This window comes from Trematomus bernacchii, unplaced genomic scaffold (genome assembly GCF_902827165.1).
Source record: "Trematomus bernacchii unplaced genomic scaffold, fTreBer1.1, whole genome shotgun sequence".
NCBI lineage: Eukaryota > Metazoa > Chordata > Actinopteri > Perciformes > Nototheniidae > Trematomus > Trematomus bernacchii.
Genome location: NW_022987800.1, coordinates 27,079 through 43,740, shown reverse-complemented (window position 1 = coordinate 43,740; position 16,662 = coordinate 27,079). Strand labels below are relative to the sequence as shown.

At 40.0% G+C, this 16,662-nt stretch overlaps 1 protein-coding gene and 1 long non-coding RNA gene across 2 annotated transcripts; one reads left to right on the top strand and one right to left on the bottom strand.

The window, feature by feature from the left end:
- The first annotated feature begins 800 nt into the window (after window positions 1–800).
- On the top strand, window positions 801–15,332 carry LOC117497947. Its single transcript, XM_034149981.1, is given in 6 exon segments — window positions 801–2,515; window positions 6,329–7,320; window positions 7,322–7,980; window positions 13,480–13,674; window positions 13,676–13,712; window positions 13,714–15,332. Coding segments are annotated over 6 exon segments (5,043 nt in total). The 5' UTR covers window positions 801–843; the 3' UTR covers window positions 15,202–15,332.
- Window positions 12,647–13,252, bottom strand: LOC117497944. The gene is made up of 3 exons (XR_004557513.1): window positions 13,132–13,252; window positions 12,808–12,916; window positions 12,647–12,701 (listed from the first exon to the last, which is right to left on the bottom strand). It is a non-coding gene; the product is annotated as an uncharacterized LOC117497944 (long non-coding RNA).
- Window positions 15,333–16,662: the final 1,330 nt, after the last annotated feature.

Here is a 16,662-nt window from a genome sequence, read left to right as displayed (position 1 = left end):
TTCAGCCTCCCCCTCATCATATGCATCAAAAAGCCTTGAAAAAAACGAGTAATACAAACAAACGTAACCAATCTAACAAAAAGACTGTAAAAAAAAACCTCAAACACAAGAATGTAAAATAGGCGTCATGTCAGCCATAAACTCAACAAAAATCCCTTTATACCAATACCAAAAACGGAATGTATCATCATAAAAAATAAAATAACACATGATTGTAGTCTTAATACAGATGGAGGGAGAATGGAAATCAGAAGCAACCAATGAAATACACTTGGTAACATATTACTTCAAACTATCTTATTAGATCTTGTTAGAAAGGTGCATAACGTCACATGACGTGTATTGATTATCAGCTAGAATTGATTCCTGTGTGCCTTATTTTGTATCCTCTAAATATTTGCTGTTTCATGAAAATATCGTTATTTTATGTGGTACAGACATTGATGTGCCTTGTAAATATGGTTGACATGATTTCAAGACGTGTAAAGATCTTGTTTAACCTTTTAAGATCCACAGTGTTCTTTAGTTATCTGACAGGCAGTCTAACTAAGGGGTTAACGACAGATTGCAACTCTTAAACCACACCTTTTCCTGGAATGAAGGCGAGTTGTATAACCCACACACAGTCGACTTCATTGACTGGCTATGCGAGGCTCCTCCTGCTCAAAGTCTACACAGCTCAGACGTTGTTCCTCCCCTTTCACAGATTTGACAGTTTGAAGATGGGTGTAAGCACCACGTGGTGACGTGTAAGTACTGCAAATCCCATACGTTGTAGATCAGTGATTCAACATCAGGAAACAGAAAGTGAAACTTACAGACATTCACTGTCGTCGAGGAGAAATGGCGCAGCAAGTGAGTTTGGGTCGGGAAAAACTGAGCTGTTCGATCTGTCTGGATATTCTAAAGGATCCGGTAGCTATCCCCTGTGGGCATAATTATTGCATGAGCTGTATTAAAGACTGCTGGGGTAAGGAGAATGAGGAGAAAACCTACAGCTGCCCACAGTGCAGGCAGAGCTTCAAACCGAGGCCTGCCCTGGTGAAAAATACCATGCTTGCAGAGTTAGTGGAGGAACTGAAGAAAATAGGGCTTCAAGATGCTTCACCTGATCTTTCCATTGCAAAACCTGGAGATGTGGTCTGTGATTACTGCTACGGGGTAAAGCTGAAAGCCTTCAAGTCCTGTCTGGTGTGTATGGCCTCTTTCTGTGAGCAACACCTCCAACCTCACTTTGATGTAGCTCCATTAAAGAAACACAAGTTGGTTGAAGCCACCTCAAAGCTTCAGGAGAACATCTGCTCTCGTCACGACGAGGTGATGAAGATTTTCTGCCGCACTGATCAGCAGTGCATCTGTTATCTCTGCTCCATGGATGACCACAAAGGCCATGACACCGTCTCCGCTGCAGCAGAGAGGGCTGACAGGCAGAAGGAGCTCGGGGTGAGCCGGGGAAAAGTCCAACAGAGAGCCCAGGACAGAGAGAAAGACGTCAAGGCGCTTCAACAGAGGGTGGAGGCTATCAATGGCTCTGCTGATGAAGCAGTGAGGGACAGTGAGAAGATCTTCACTGAGCTCATTCATCTCATTGAGAAAAGAAGCTCTGAGGTGAAGCAGAAGATCAGATCCCAGCAGAAAACCCAAGTGAGTCAAGCTCAAGATCTTGAGGAGAAGCTGCAGCAGGAGATCACTGAGCTGCGGAGGAAAGACGCTGAGCTGCTGCAGCTCTCTCACACCGAGGACCACCTGCATTTCCTAAACAACTACCCCTCACTGTCACGTCTGAGTGAGTCTGAAGACTTACCCAGCATTGATATCTGTCCCCTGCGCTTATTTGAGGATGTGACCGCGGCGGTGTCAAAGACCAGAGATAAACTGCAGGGTGTTGTGACTGAGGAGTGGGAAAACATCTCTCTGGCAGTGACTGGAGTGGATGTTTTAATGACCCAAGCAGAGCCCAGAACCAGAGCTGAATTCAGGACATATTCTCGTCAAATCACATTGGATCCAAATACAGCAGACAGGCTGTTGTCATTGAGTGACGGGAACAGGAAAGCAACACGAATGAACGTAGATCAGTCATATTCTGCTCACCCAGACAGATTTGTTGAAAGACGTCAGGTCCTGAGTACAGAGGGTCTAACTGGACGTTGTTACTGGGAGGTGGAGTGGAGCGGGAAAGCTTTTATAGCAGTGGCATACAAGGATATTAACAGAACTGGGACAGGTAATGACTGTGGATTTGGATATAATAACAAATCTTGGGCATTAGTGTGTAACATTGGCGGTAAATATACATTCTACCATCGATATATTTCTACTCCCGTCTCAGGCCCTCCGTCCTCCAGAATAGGAGTGTACCTGGATCACAGAGCAGGTTCTCTCTCTTTCTACAGCGTGTCTGACACCATGACCCTCCTCCACAGAGAGCAGACCACCTTCACTCAGCCTCTCTATCCTGGGTTTTGGCTTTGGCAAGGTCCTGGAAGCTCAGCGGAGTTGTGTGAGCTGAAGTAGGCGGAAGTTTAAATAGAGCAAGTTTAGTTTAGCATACTCAGCCCGACTCAGCCCTGTTTGTTGGCCCCGATAGAACCACAATTTTGTCGGGCCAGAAAAGAGGTGAAAAAGTGGCCCCGGGCCGGGCCGGGCCGTACCTAGGCCTAGTGGAAGCGCAACCAAAAACGGGCACGGCACGACACGGCACGCTTAAACCGCGCTCCGCGCCATGGTGGAAATGCGCCATAACACGGCTGGGACTGGGATTTTCCCTGTTTGATTTTTTGTCTGTGTATTTCTATTTTAATTTAGATAAAACAATCTTGTTTGAAGTTGTGATTTGTACGTTATATTTTCTCAACATTTGAATTACATAATATGCTTGGAAAAGTCCAATATTTACAAAATGTCTAATCTAATTTGATATAAACAGGTGTAATTATGTAAAAATGTATGACGAATGTATTTGGATTCTTTATAACATGTCAAATATAATTTAGTATGACACATAATGGTGTCTGTACTGCATTCTATGTTGCTCTAGTTCTGATAATACAAATTTCCATCTATTTTGTTAATATGACCGCAAAAGTAAGGGTACAATTTCAATGTAAACTTTTTAAGGGTAAATTCATCTGTCTTTACATTGTAACACGTTTTAGGAATCATTTATAAAAAGTATATGTTCAAATCTGTACAAATAAATGAATAAATCGATGAATTGTCACCATTTTATCAGCAAACTTCTATTATTTAAAAGATTACTTTTGTCCGTTTTTTTCTACTGAGTTTAAATCATTCAGTTTTTCAGATATTTTGGTAACACAAATATACAGGTAGATAAATCAACCCTATTTGTGAAATGCTGGTTCTTTTGCAAAGGAAAACATTTCAAGACAATATTTCAAAGTGTGTGATTTTCTGAGTTATTCCACAACAATCATGCAGGAATAAAATAGGAATGATAGAAAGCTTTACAGGCTTCACATTGTCTCAAAAACACTCGATAGGAGAGTTAAAGTTTGGGAAATCATACAGACAACATACCATGTGTTGCTTTATTGCTGAAGATAGTGAGAAGAGTGTTGTGTTTTAGTAAAAAGACATTAATGAAGCAAGGGACAGAGGATACGGGTACTAAGCTCTTTACTGTTGTTCATGCTTAACCGCCACAGCATCAACTCCCGGGCATACAGTTATTCTCTCAACATTGTATGTTACTATGGTTACACTGCGCCCCCTATTGGCAGGAGTATATCAGAACACAACAAAGAGTACATCACTCCAAAAATAATAAAGGAAATATAACAAAGTATGAATGTGTGTGCACTGATTTAACTTACAGCGTAATGACAGGAATTTGTATAAATTAGGCATATTATTGAGTCTTTAGGTAAACCAACTTCCATAAACATCCATATCCCTTTTGTGTTGTCTTCATTCGGAGGTCCATATCCAAAATGTCAGTTCAGTTCAAATGTCGGTCAGAAAGAAAAAAGTACTTTGCATGATGTCAGGACCTCGACACAAACTGATGAACCCAAATGCACGACCCAGAGACAAAGTCTTGAATATAAAAAAAGTATATTTATTTTCACAGTGCAGGTAATCCCTCTTAACAGAGTAGGTGGTGGAAATAACAAAAGGCGCTCACAAGGAGGAAAAAACTAGCGTAACAAAAAGAGGACTTAATAAAAACTTAAGCCAACAAAAATAAACAAAATAACAAAACCTGACATGAGTGAAAAGCGATCCTTTCTGAGCTGAGGCTTGGCACGACCATTCGTTTCCAATTGACTTTGGTTGATAAGGTTTATTAAAGTTTAAAGTATGTTTATAAAATGTGGACAAATATATGACGTCCTTGCTTTTCGCTAGAGGACGCTAAAAACAGTGGTTTTATTTTTGTATTCATTTATTCATTTACAAACCTAGATCAGAAACATAGATCAAATCAAATAAACTGAAATTGAAATTACAAGACAAAACAAAAAAGAAATTGCTGAGTTGTAGTAACCACATTTAATTCACATCGACTCAATATTTTCTCCTTATTTTATTAATCACTAATCATCTAATGCTGGATCTGGATTATGCATGTGTAAAACCTCTAAATGTACAAGTTGGAGAAAGGCTGTTTCGTTCTGTTTTTAATTCAGTTGACTTCCTAGTTAAATTTGACAGCACACAGTTATGCACTTTTGAGCTTTTATATTATTCTTAAATATCTGTAATGATGTACAAGTTTGATGTATGACTTTAATTCTGAGTACAATAGTGTGCAAACTACATTCAGTGGAGTAACCTACACTAGTGTCAAGTTATTTACAACAATTAATAGCATTTCCGGTTCAAAACTCAAAATAAAACATGTATTATAACTGATACCAATGAATACAGTGAAATTAATATGTATTTGTATGTATTTATTTATATAAAAGAACGTGCATCAGAGACACTATTCATATTTGTTTGCAGTTCATTTTAAGCGATTTTCAACAGTTTTATAAAGGGGAAGCTTGGCCCTTTCCACTGCAATAAAATAATAGAAATTGGTAATTTAAAAAAAAAATACACCTCCCAGATGGTGGTCTATAAGCTAATGTATACTATTAATATTCTGATTAGTAGTAGTAGTAGTGGTAGTGGTAGTGGTAGTGGTAGTGGTAGTGGTAGTGGTAGTAGTAGTAGTAGTAGTAGTAGTAGGAGTAGGAGTAGTCGTAGTGGTGGTGGTGGTAGTGGTAGTAGTGGTAGTAGTGTAGTAGTAGTAGTAGTAGTGGTAGTAGTGGTAGTAGTAGTAGTAGTGGTAGTGGTAGTAGTAGTAGTAGTAGTAGTAGTAGTAGTAGTAGTAGTAGTAGTAGTAGTAGTAGTAGCAGTAGTAATAGTAGTAGTAGTAGTAGTAGTAGTAGTGTTGCCTATATATTGTGAAAGAGGGACTGCTCAGAAAACAGTGCATCCTGCCAGCATCCCTTCAGCCTCCCCCTCATCATATGCATCAAAAAGCCTTGAAAAAAACGAGTAATACAAACAAACATAACCAATCGAACACAAAGACTGTAAAAAAAAAACTCAAACACAAGAATGTAAAACAGGCGTCATGTCAGCCATAAACTCAACTAAAATCCCTTTATACCAATACCAAAAACAGAATGTATCATCATCAAAAATAAAATAACATAAGATTGTAACGTCTTAATACAGATGGAGGGAGAATGGAAATCAGAAGCAACCAATGAAATACACTTTGTAACATATTACTTCAAACTATCTTATTAGATATTGTTAGAAAAGTGCATAACGTCACATGACGTGTATTGATTATCAGCTAGAATTGATTCCTGTGTGCCTTATTTTGTATTCTCTAAATATTTGCTGTTTCATGAAAATATCGTTATTTTATGTGGTACAGACATTGATGTGCCTTGTAAATATGGTTGACATGATTTCAAGACGTGTAAAGATCTTGTCTAACCTTTTAAGATCCACAGTTTTCTTTAGTTATCTGACAGGCAGACTAACTAAGGGGTTAACGACAGATTGCAACTCTTAAACCACTCCTTTTCCTGGAATGAAGGCGAGTTGTATAACCCACACACAGTCGACTTCATTTACTGGCTATGCGAGGCTCCTCCTGCTCAAAGTCGACACAGCTCAGACGTTGTTCCTCCCCTTTCACAGTGTTGACAGTTTGAAGATGGGTGTAAGCACCATGTGGTGACGTGTAAGTACTGCAAATCCCATACGTTGTAGATCAGTGATTCAACATCAGGAAACAGAAAGTGAAACTTACTGACATTCACTGTCGTAGAGGAGAAATGGCGCAGCAAGTGAGTTTGGGGTCGGGAAAAACTGAGCTGTTCGATCTGTCTGGATATTCTAAAGGATCCGGTAACTATTCCCTGTGGGCATAATTATTGCATGAGCTGTATTAAAGACTGCTGGGGTAAGGAGAATGAGGAGAAAACCTACAGCTGCCCACAGTGCCGTCAGAGCTTCACACCGAGGCCTGCCCTGGTGAAAAATACCATGCTTGCAGAGTTAGTGGAGGAACTGAAGAAAACAGGGCTTCAAGATGCTTCACCTGATCTTTCCATTGCAAAACCTGGAGATGTGGTCTGTGATTTCTGCTCCGGGGTGAAGCTGAAAGCCTTCAAGTCCTGTCTGGTGTGTATGGCCTCTTTCTGTGAGCAACACCTCCAACCTCACTTTGATGTAGCTCCATTAAAGAAACACAAGTTGGTTGAAGCCACCTCAAAGCTTCAGGAGAACATCTGCTCTCGTCACGACGAGGTGATGAAGATTTTCTGCCGCACTGATCAGCAGTGCATCTGTTATCTCTGCTCCATGGATGACCACAAAGGCCATGACACCGTCTCCGCTGCAGCAGAGAGGGCTGACAGGCAGAAGGAGCTCGGGGTGAGCCGGGGAAAAGTCCAACAGAGAGCCCAGGACAGAGAGAAAGACGTCAAGGCGCTTCAACAGAGGGTGGAGGCTATCAATGGCTCTGCTGATGAAGCAGTGAGGGACAGTGAGAAGATCTTCACTGAGCTCATTCATCTCATTGAGAAAAGAAGCTCTGAGGTGAAGCAGAAGATCAGATCCCAGCAGAAAACCCAAGTGAGTCAAGCTCAAGATCTTGAGGAGAAGCTGCAGCAGGAGATCACTGAGCTGCGGAGGAAAGACGCTGAGCTGCTGCACCTCTCTCACACAGAGGACCACCTGCATTTCCTAAACAACTACCCCTCACTGTCACGTCTGAGTGAGTCTGAAGACTTACCCAGCATTGATATCTGTCCTCTGCGCTTATTTGAGGACGTGACCCGCGGCGGTGTCAAAGACCAGAGATAAACTGCAGGGTGTTGTGACTGAGGAGTGGGAAAACATCTCTCTGGCAGTGACTGGAGTGGATGTTTTAATGACCCAAGCAGAGCCCAGAACCAGAGCTGAATTCAGGACATATTCTCGTCAAATCACATTGGATCCAAATACAGCACACAGGCAGTTGTCATTGAGTGACGGGAACAGGAAAGCAACACTAATGAAAGTAGATCAGTCATATTCTGCTCACCCAGACAGATTTGGTGGTTATTGGCAGGTCCTGAGTACAGAGGGTCTAACTGGACGTTGTTACTGGGAGGTGGAGAGGAGCGGGAAAGCTCTTATAGCAGTGGCATACAAGGATATTAACAGAACTGGGACACTTAAGGAATGTGCATTTGGAAATAACAAATCTTGGGCATTAGAGTGTAACATTGGCGGTAAATATACATTCTTCCATCGATATATTTCTACTCCCGTCTCAGGCCCTCCGTCCTCCAGAATAGGAGTGTACCTGGATCACAGAGCAGGTTCTCTCTCTTTCTACAGCGTGTCTGACACCATGACCCTCCTCCACAGAGAGCAGACCACCTTCACTCAGCCTCTCTATCCTGGGTTTGGGCTTTCAAACCCTTCTGGAAGCTCAGCTGAGTTGTGTGAGCTGAAGTAGGCGGAAGTTTAAATAGAGCAACTACACAGAGCAACTACAATATGTCCGGACTCTAACACGGCTGGGACTGGGATTTTCCCTGTTTGATTTTTTGTCTGTGTATTTCTATTTTAATTTAGATAAAACAATCTTGTTGGTTGAAGTTGTGATTTGTACGTTATATTTTCTCAACATTTTCATTACATAATATGCTTGGAAAAGTCCAACATTTACAAAATGTCTAATCTAATTTGATATAAACAGGTGTAATTATGTAAAAATGTATGACGAATGTATTTGGATTCTTTATAACATGTAAAATATAATTTAGTATGACACATAATGGTGTCTGTACTGCATTCTATGTTGCTCTAGTTCTGATAATACAAATTTCCATCTATTTTGTTAATATGACCGCAAAAGTAAGGGTACAATTTCAATGTAAACTTTTTAAGGGTAAATTCATCTGTCTTTACATTGTAACACGTTTTAGGAATCATTTATAAAAAGTATATGTTCAAATCTGTACAAATAAATGAATAAATCGATGCGTTGTCACCATTTTATCAGCAAACTTCTATTATTCAAAAAATTACTTTTGTCAGTTTTTTTCTACTGAGTTTCAATCATTCAGTTTTTCAGATATTTTGTTAACACAAATATACAGGTAGATAAATCAACCCTATTTGTGAAATGCTGGTTCTTTTGCAAAGGAAAACATTTCAAGACAATATTTCAAAGTGTGTGATTTTCTGAGTTATTCCACAACAATCATGCAGGAATAAAATAGGAATTATAGAAAGCTTTACAGGCTTCACATTGTCTCAAAAACACTCGATAGGTGAGTTAAAGTTTGGGAAATCATACAGACAACATACCATGTGTTGCTTTATTGCTGAAGATAGTGAGAAGAGTGTTGTGTATTAGTAAAAAGACATTAATGAAGCAAGGGACAGAGGATACGGGTACTAAGCTCTTTACTGTTGTTCATGCTTAACCGCCACAGCATCAACTCCCGGGCATACAGTTATTCTCTCAACATTGTATGTTACTATGGTTACACTGCGCCCCCTGTTGGCAGGAGTATATCAGAACACAACAAAGAGTACATCACTCCAAAAATAATAAAGGAAATATAACAAAGTATGAATTTGTGTGCACTGATTTAACTTACAGCTTAATGACAGGAATTAGTATAAATTAGGCATATTATTGAGTCTTTAGGTAAACCAACTTCCATAAACATCCGTATCCCTTTTGTGTTGTCTTCATTCGGAGGTCCATATCCAAAATGTCAGTTCAGTTCAAATGTCGGTCAGAAAGAAAAAAGTACTTTGCATGATGTCAGGACCTCGACACAAACTGATGAACCCAAATGCACGACCCAGAGGCAAAGTCTTGAATATAAAAAAAGTATATTTATTTTCACAGTGCAGGTAATCCCTCTTAACAGAGTAGGTGGTGGAAATAACAAAAGGCGCTCACAAGGAGGAAAAAACTAGCATAACAAAAAGAGGACTTAATAAAAACTTAAGCCAACAAAAATAACAAAACCTGACATGAGTGAAAAGCGATCCTTTCAAAGCTGAGGCTTGGCACGACCATTCGGGGAAACAAACAAGACGAACTGACACAGGACAGGGGAGAGACAGGACTATTTAAACATGAGGTGAGTGGGAACAGGTGGAAACAATCCGGGGCGGGGCAGACACTGATGATGGCGGGAAAAACACACAGGGGGAGGAAGAAACAGGGCCTGAAATGAAAGACAAGAGGTAAGTACAAAATAAAACAGGAAATGACAAAATACATAAACACAACTAACACATTTGACGAGACACAACACATGACATGCGTTCCTACACCTTATCCCAAATCATTTAAATAAGAGCTCAGAGCTACTCAGTGAAACAGACGTACACAGGGAGCTCTGAGGCGACTCTTTACATGCTGACAAAATCAGTCGCACTGATAACTCGCTCTTTAAAACAAGTCTGAAAAACGAATATCTCCGATAATAGGACAAAAGTGTTCAGATGTTAAAGTCCTGCTTTAATTGTTACTCAAATCTTAACCATGTCAAACAATGTGTCATTAACATTGTATCTCAATACATTTTCTTTCATCAGTCTTCCTAATAAGATTACACATGTTCTTTCCATGTTCTAAGTTGAATAAATAATTACTGTTACAGGTAAGGACATCTTAATTAAAATCACATTGACACAAAATATGAAAAATCCAACAAAGAGTTGATCACCAGGATTTGGTTTACACATTATCCAGCTACCAATGATTATTTGACTTTAGGTTTTTGTTGTTGTTTATTAGTCATCTTTTGAACTGTCTTTCCCAAAAGCCAAAGACATTTTTGGGAATATGAATTAACATTAAAATAAGTACCAAGATCAAAGGTCAAAGATTGTATGGATTTACAGAAATGAGTGGAACTAGCCCCTGTTCCACCAGCAACACCTCCTGGGAGCTAACGCTGTTGAATGTTGAATACATACACTTTTTTATGTTGATTTAAAGACTTGGTGCTTTTAAGTGCAAAAGGAAAAACCCAAGTTAGACACTTAAATGTGAATATAAATGTCAATAACGTGTCAGTTTTTAAAAAGCAACGTTAAAGTGCAGAAGCTTGAGGAACATAGGCCCCCTTAAACATGGAGCAGGAGAGATTAAGTCCTTTTTCAAAGCAGACATTTGACCTGGTAAAGAAACAAATAATGATGTGTTGCTCATTCACAGTTCAATCAGGAGAGACTTCATTTTGTTTAAAGAACATTCATTGACACATGTCATATGATAAATGTTAAGTCTTTGGCGATTAGACCCCGATCCTGAAATCATATATCTAAAGGGGGAAATGCAGCCGTGAGCATATAGGGAACCCCCCGGGGTCTAGACACTGGTGATGATGCTGAAGATCTGGATTTGATGAGGAGATGGGATGAAGAGGAGGTGTGATGAGGTCTTTGGATTAACTCTCCTGGCACTGGATATGATGAAAGGAGGTGGATGGGGAGGAGGCGGGCCGCAGCATGACAACCTGAAATCACAGCTGACTAAAGGAGAGAGGAGAACCATTTTAAAGTTTGGCTGCAGCACAGTGATTGGCTGCTGGAGAATGAGGTGAATGTAATGGGTTATAGACAACGCCCGTGATGAGCTGATTATATGCAGCTGCGGAGTGAATGTATATATACCCAGTCTTCCTGAAAGAACTTGCGCTGAGCTTCATTTAATTCAAGTGTCTCAGAAATCAGTGACACATGGTGACAGTGAATTTTATACTGTGACAGTCCAAGACGTCTTATATGTTCATTTAATTCATTTCTTATTTTAACAGTTACTTACCTGAATATAATTGTATCTTTAATTGTAATAATTTGTGTGATCTATCTTGTGTGAATCTGCTGTTTTTCAATCTCCAGTGTTGCTGTTTAAACTCCTGAATTTCCCCACAGGGATTAATAAAGGTCTATCTTATCTTATCTTACTCACAGGAATACATTGTGGGGAAACTAGACATCTTTTTCTATTCAATATATGGATTTCTTGGCCTGTAATAAAGCTGTTATTATTGTTTTTGAAGCTTGTGTTATAGTGCCCCCTGTTGGCGACAAAGCAGAACTGCATAGCTCTTCTCAAAAAGTCATATAGCAGTAATTGTTTCCACTTGAAACCCTTTATTTTTCATCTAATGCTTCCATAAATCTGTCTGTAGTGAATGTGAAAGATTAATTTGAGACAGAAAATGTGTTGAGTGTTCTCCTGTAACCTGAATTTGCTGTCCTTCACAATAAACTGCATACATTGTCATTTATATAAAATGATCTCAGCCTAAAAGGTAGTTTCTCATTAGAAACTCTACTAAATTCATACAAAGCAGCATTTCAGGTGGTTCAAATGAACAGATTCTGATAACAAATGGGATTGTGTAGAGGCTCTTCGTGGCTCTTCTCACCCAGGCCGTAGTCTCCGGACTGCGGGTCGTCGTTGTCTCCGTCCTGGCTGATCTTGTGAAGATGATCCAGATAAGAGTCTGTGTGGAACTTGGCCATGTCCTCGATGGTCGCTACCCTGAGGTTTAACGACGTTGCGGGGAATGAAAAGAAAATAATGAGTGGTGCAGGCTTTAGTGTTGTATAAGCAAACAGTGGCAGAGGAAGTCTTTGTCAATAAAAATCCAGTGACAAAAAAGCCAAAAGTAAGACAGCTACATCTTAACAACATTCAATATTTAAGAAGTATTTGGATTACAGCTATAGGTTTTGTGTAATTTTATAGAAGCTTCTACATTTTTCTTTCCAAAAACATCCATGATATTTACTGGGAGGATGAATAGACTTGTATATGGTTGTAAGGGATGTGGTTAGGGCAGCAAAGTGTAATCCTTAAAAGACTGAGGTCGTTTTACAAGGAGTTAGCTCCACCTAAAAAGATAAGTAATAAGATCAGCTTAAAAATAGTAAATCAAAGACATTGACGAAAAGTTATTTATCAGCATCCACTTGATTTTAAGGAGTACTTTTAAAAGGTTAGCACTACAGGAAGCACCTAGGTAAACATACTTCTTGTTCGTCTGTAAAGCAACCTTATGTGATGCTATTTCTCTGTTATTAAAATGTGTTTTAATAGCTCTGTTAAACTAAGAAACCAACATTAGCTTCACTCACCTCATGTGTTTAAGGAGTCCGTAGGCTTCTATCAGTGAGTGGACCATACTTGCCTGGAAATGAGCAGAGAATTTCATTTAAATATTGAAAATGATAACAACAAAGCAGAACCAGTGAGTAAAACGCCTCACAGTGAACTAACGTTTCAAGGTAACTCACCCTGTTTGGTACTTTGGATAAACTATCGCAAGTCTGGATGTATTCCGGGCTGTAAACATAAGCCACCTTCCGTTTACAGCTGCTGTCATCATCGCTGTCTCCGCTGCAACTAATTTACGATGAATTAAAGATATTTAAAGGAGAATAAACGGAGCTAAAAAACAATTTACAATGAAGGGATGCAAGCGTATTCTCCAGTGTGGTGTTACACCGTCAACAGTCGGTGTAACACCACTACCGGTCTGTTAGAAAAAGATATGACGATTACAAAAATAAAATATATGCATTTATATTGTGATTTGTTATCAATTTAAATATATTTACTGTTTTTGAAAATGTTGGCAACGAATAAAGGGGAGGAATTCTTCCTAACGGTCAAAAATTTGAATCCAACGGTCCGAGTTCGGATGTTTTTTTAAGTAGAACGTATGAGGAGCGAGGAGCATTCTTGTAGTCTTTTCACTTTTTGTAATGCTTAGGTTTGACTTCGCCTCCCCACTGTCGACTTCATTTACTGGCTATCCGAGGCTCCTCCTGCTCAAAGTCTACACAGCTCAGACGTTGTTCCTCCCCTTTCACAGATTTGACAGTTTAAAGATGGGTGTAAGCACCACGTGGTGACGTGTAAGTGCTGCAAATCCCATACGTTGTAGATCAGTGATTGAACATCAGGAAACAGAAAGTGAAACTTACTGACATTCACTGTCGTAGAGGAGAAATGGCGCAGCAAGTGAGTTTGGGTCGGGAAAAACGGAGCTGTTCGATCTGTCTGGATATTCTAAAGGATCCGGTAACTATTCCCTGTGGGCATAGTTATTGCATGAGCTGTATTAAAGACTGCTGGGGTAAGGAGAATGAGGAGGAAAACCTACAGCTGCCCACAGTGCAGGCAGAGCTTCAAAACCGAGGCCTGCCCTGGTGAAAAATACCATGCTTGCAGAGTTAGTGGAGGAACTGAAGAAAACAGGGCTTCAAGATGCTTCACCTGATCTTTCCATTGCAAAACCTGGAGATGTGGTCTGTGATTTCTGCTCCGGGGTGAAGCTGAAAGCCTTCAAGTCCTGTCTGGTGTGTATGGCCTCTTTCTGTGAGCAACACCTCCAACCTCACTTTGATGTAGCTCCATTAAAGAAACACAAGTTGGTTGAAGCCACCTCAAAGCTTCAGGAGAACATCTGCTCTCGTCACGACGAGGTGATGAAGATTTTCTGCCGCACTGATCAGCAGTGCATCTGTTATCTCTGCTCCATGGATGACCACAAAGGCCATGACACCGTCTCCGCTGCAGCAGAGAGGGCTGACAGGCAGAAGGAGCTCGGGGTGAGCCGGGGAAAAGTCCAACAGAGAGCCCAGGACAGAGAGAAAGACGTCAAGGCGCTTCAACAGAGGGTGGAGGCTATCAATGGCTCTGCTGATGAAGCAGTGAGGGACAGTGAGAAGATCTTCACTGAGCTCATTCATCTCATTGAGAAAAGAAGCTCTGAGGTGAAGCAGAAGATCAGATCCCAGCAGAAAACCCAAGTGAGTCAAGCTCAAGATCTTGAGGAGAAGCTGCAGCAGGAGATCACTGAGCTGCGGAGGAAAGACGCTGAGCTGCTGCAGCTCTCTCACACCGAGGACCACCTGCATTTCCTAAACAACTACCCCTCACTGTCACGTCTGAGTGAGTCTGAAGACTTACCCAGCATTGATATCTGTCCTCTGCGCTTATTTGAGGACGTGACCGCGGCGGTGTCAAAGACCAGAGATAAACTGCAGGGTGTTGTGACTGAGGAGTGGGAAAACATCTCTCTGGCAGTGACTGGAGTGGATGTTTTAATGACCCAAGCAGAGCCCAGAACCAGAGCTGAATTCAGGACATATTCTCGTCAAATCACATTGGATCCAAATACAGCACAGAGGCAGTTGTCATTGAGTGACGGGAACAGGAAAGCAACACGAATGAAAGTAGATCAGTCATATTCTGCTCACCCAGACAGATTTGTTGAAAGATGGCAGGTCCTGAGTACAGAGGGTCTAACTGGACGTTGTTACTGGGAGGTGGAGTGGAGCGGGAGAGCTTTTATAGCAGTGGCATACAAGGATATTAACAGAACTGGGACATTTAATGAATGTGTATTTGGATGTAATAACAAATCTTGGGCATTAGATTGTAACATTCGCGGTAAATATATATTCTACCATCGACTTATTTCTACTTCCGTCTCAGGCCCTCCGTCCTCCAGAATAGGAGTGTACCTGGATCACAGAGCAGGTTCTCTCTCTTTCTACAGCGTGTCTGACACCATGACCCTCCTCCACAGAGAGCAGACCACCTTCACTCAGCCTCTCTATCCTGGGTTTTGGCTTCCACACAATCCTGGTGAAACAGCTGAGTTGTGTGAGCTGAAGTAGGCGGAAGTTTAAATAGAGCAACTACACAGAGCAACTACAATATGTCCGGACTCTAACACGGCTGGGACTGGGATTTTCCCTGTTTGATTTTTTTGTCTGTGTATTTCTATTTTAATTTAGATAAAACAATCTTGTTTGGTTGAAGTTGTGATTTGTACGTTATATTTTCTCAACATTTTCATTACATAATATGCTTGGGAAAAGTACAACATTTACAAAATGTCTAATCTAATTTTATATAAACAGGTGTAATTATATAAAAATGTATGACGAATGTATTTGGATTCTTTATAACATGTAAAATATAAGTTAGTATGACACATAATGGTGTCTGTACTGCATTCTATGTTGCTCTAATTCTGATAATACAAATTTCCACCTATTTTATTAATATGACCGCAAAAGTAAGGGTACAATTTCAATGTAAACTTTTTAAGGGTAAATTCATCTGTCTTTACATTGTAACACGTTTTAGGAATCATTTATAAAAAAGTATATGTTCAAATCTGTACAAATAAATGAATAAATCGATGAGTTGTCACCATTTTATCAGCAAACTTCTATTATTTAAAACATTACTTTTGTCCGTTTTTTTCTACTGAGTTTCAATCATTCAGTTTTTAAGATATTTTGGTAACACAAATATACAGGTAGATAAATCAACCCTATTTGTGAAATGCTGGTTCTTTTGCAAAGGAAAACATTTCAAGACAATATTTCAAAGTGTGTGATTTTCTGAGTTATTCCACAACAATCATGCAGGAATAAAATAGGAATTATAGAAAGCTTTACAGGCTTCACATTGTCTCAAAAACACTCGATAGGAGAGTTAAAGTTTGGGAAATCATACAGACAACATACCATGTGTTGCTTTATTGCTGAAGATAGTGAGAAGAGTGTTGTGTATTAGTAAAAAGACATGAATGAAGCAAGGGACAGAGGATACGGGTACTAAGCTCTTTACTGTTGTTCATGCTTAACCGCCACAGCATCAACTCCCGGGCATACAGTTATTCTCTCAACATTGTATGTTACTATGGTTACACTGCGCCCCCTATTGGCAGGAGTATATCAGAACACAACAAAGAGTACATCACTCCAAAAATAATAAAGGAAATATAACAAAGTATGAATTTGTGTGCACTGATTTAACTTACAGCTTAATGACAGGAATTAGTATAAATTAGGCATATTATTGAGTCTTTAGGTAAACCAACTTCCATAAACATCCGTATCCCTTTTGTGTTGTCTTCATTCGGAGGTCCATATCCAAAATGTCAGTTCAGTTCAAATGTCGGTCAGAAAGAAAAAAGTACTTTGCATGATGTCAGGACCTCGACACAAACTGATGAACCCAAATGCACGACCCAGAGGCAAAGTCTTGAATATAAAAAAAGTATATTTATTTTCACAGTGCAGGTAATCCCTCTTAACAGAGTAGGTGGTGGAAATAACAAAAGG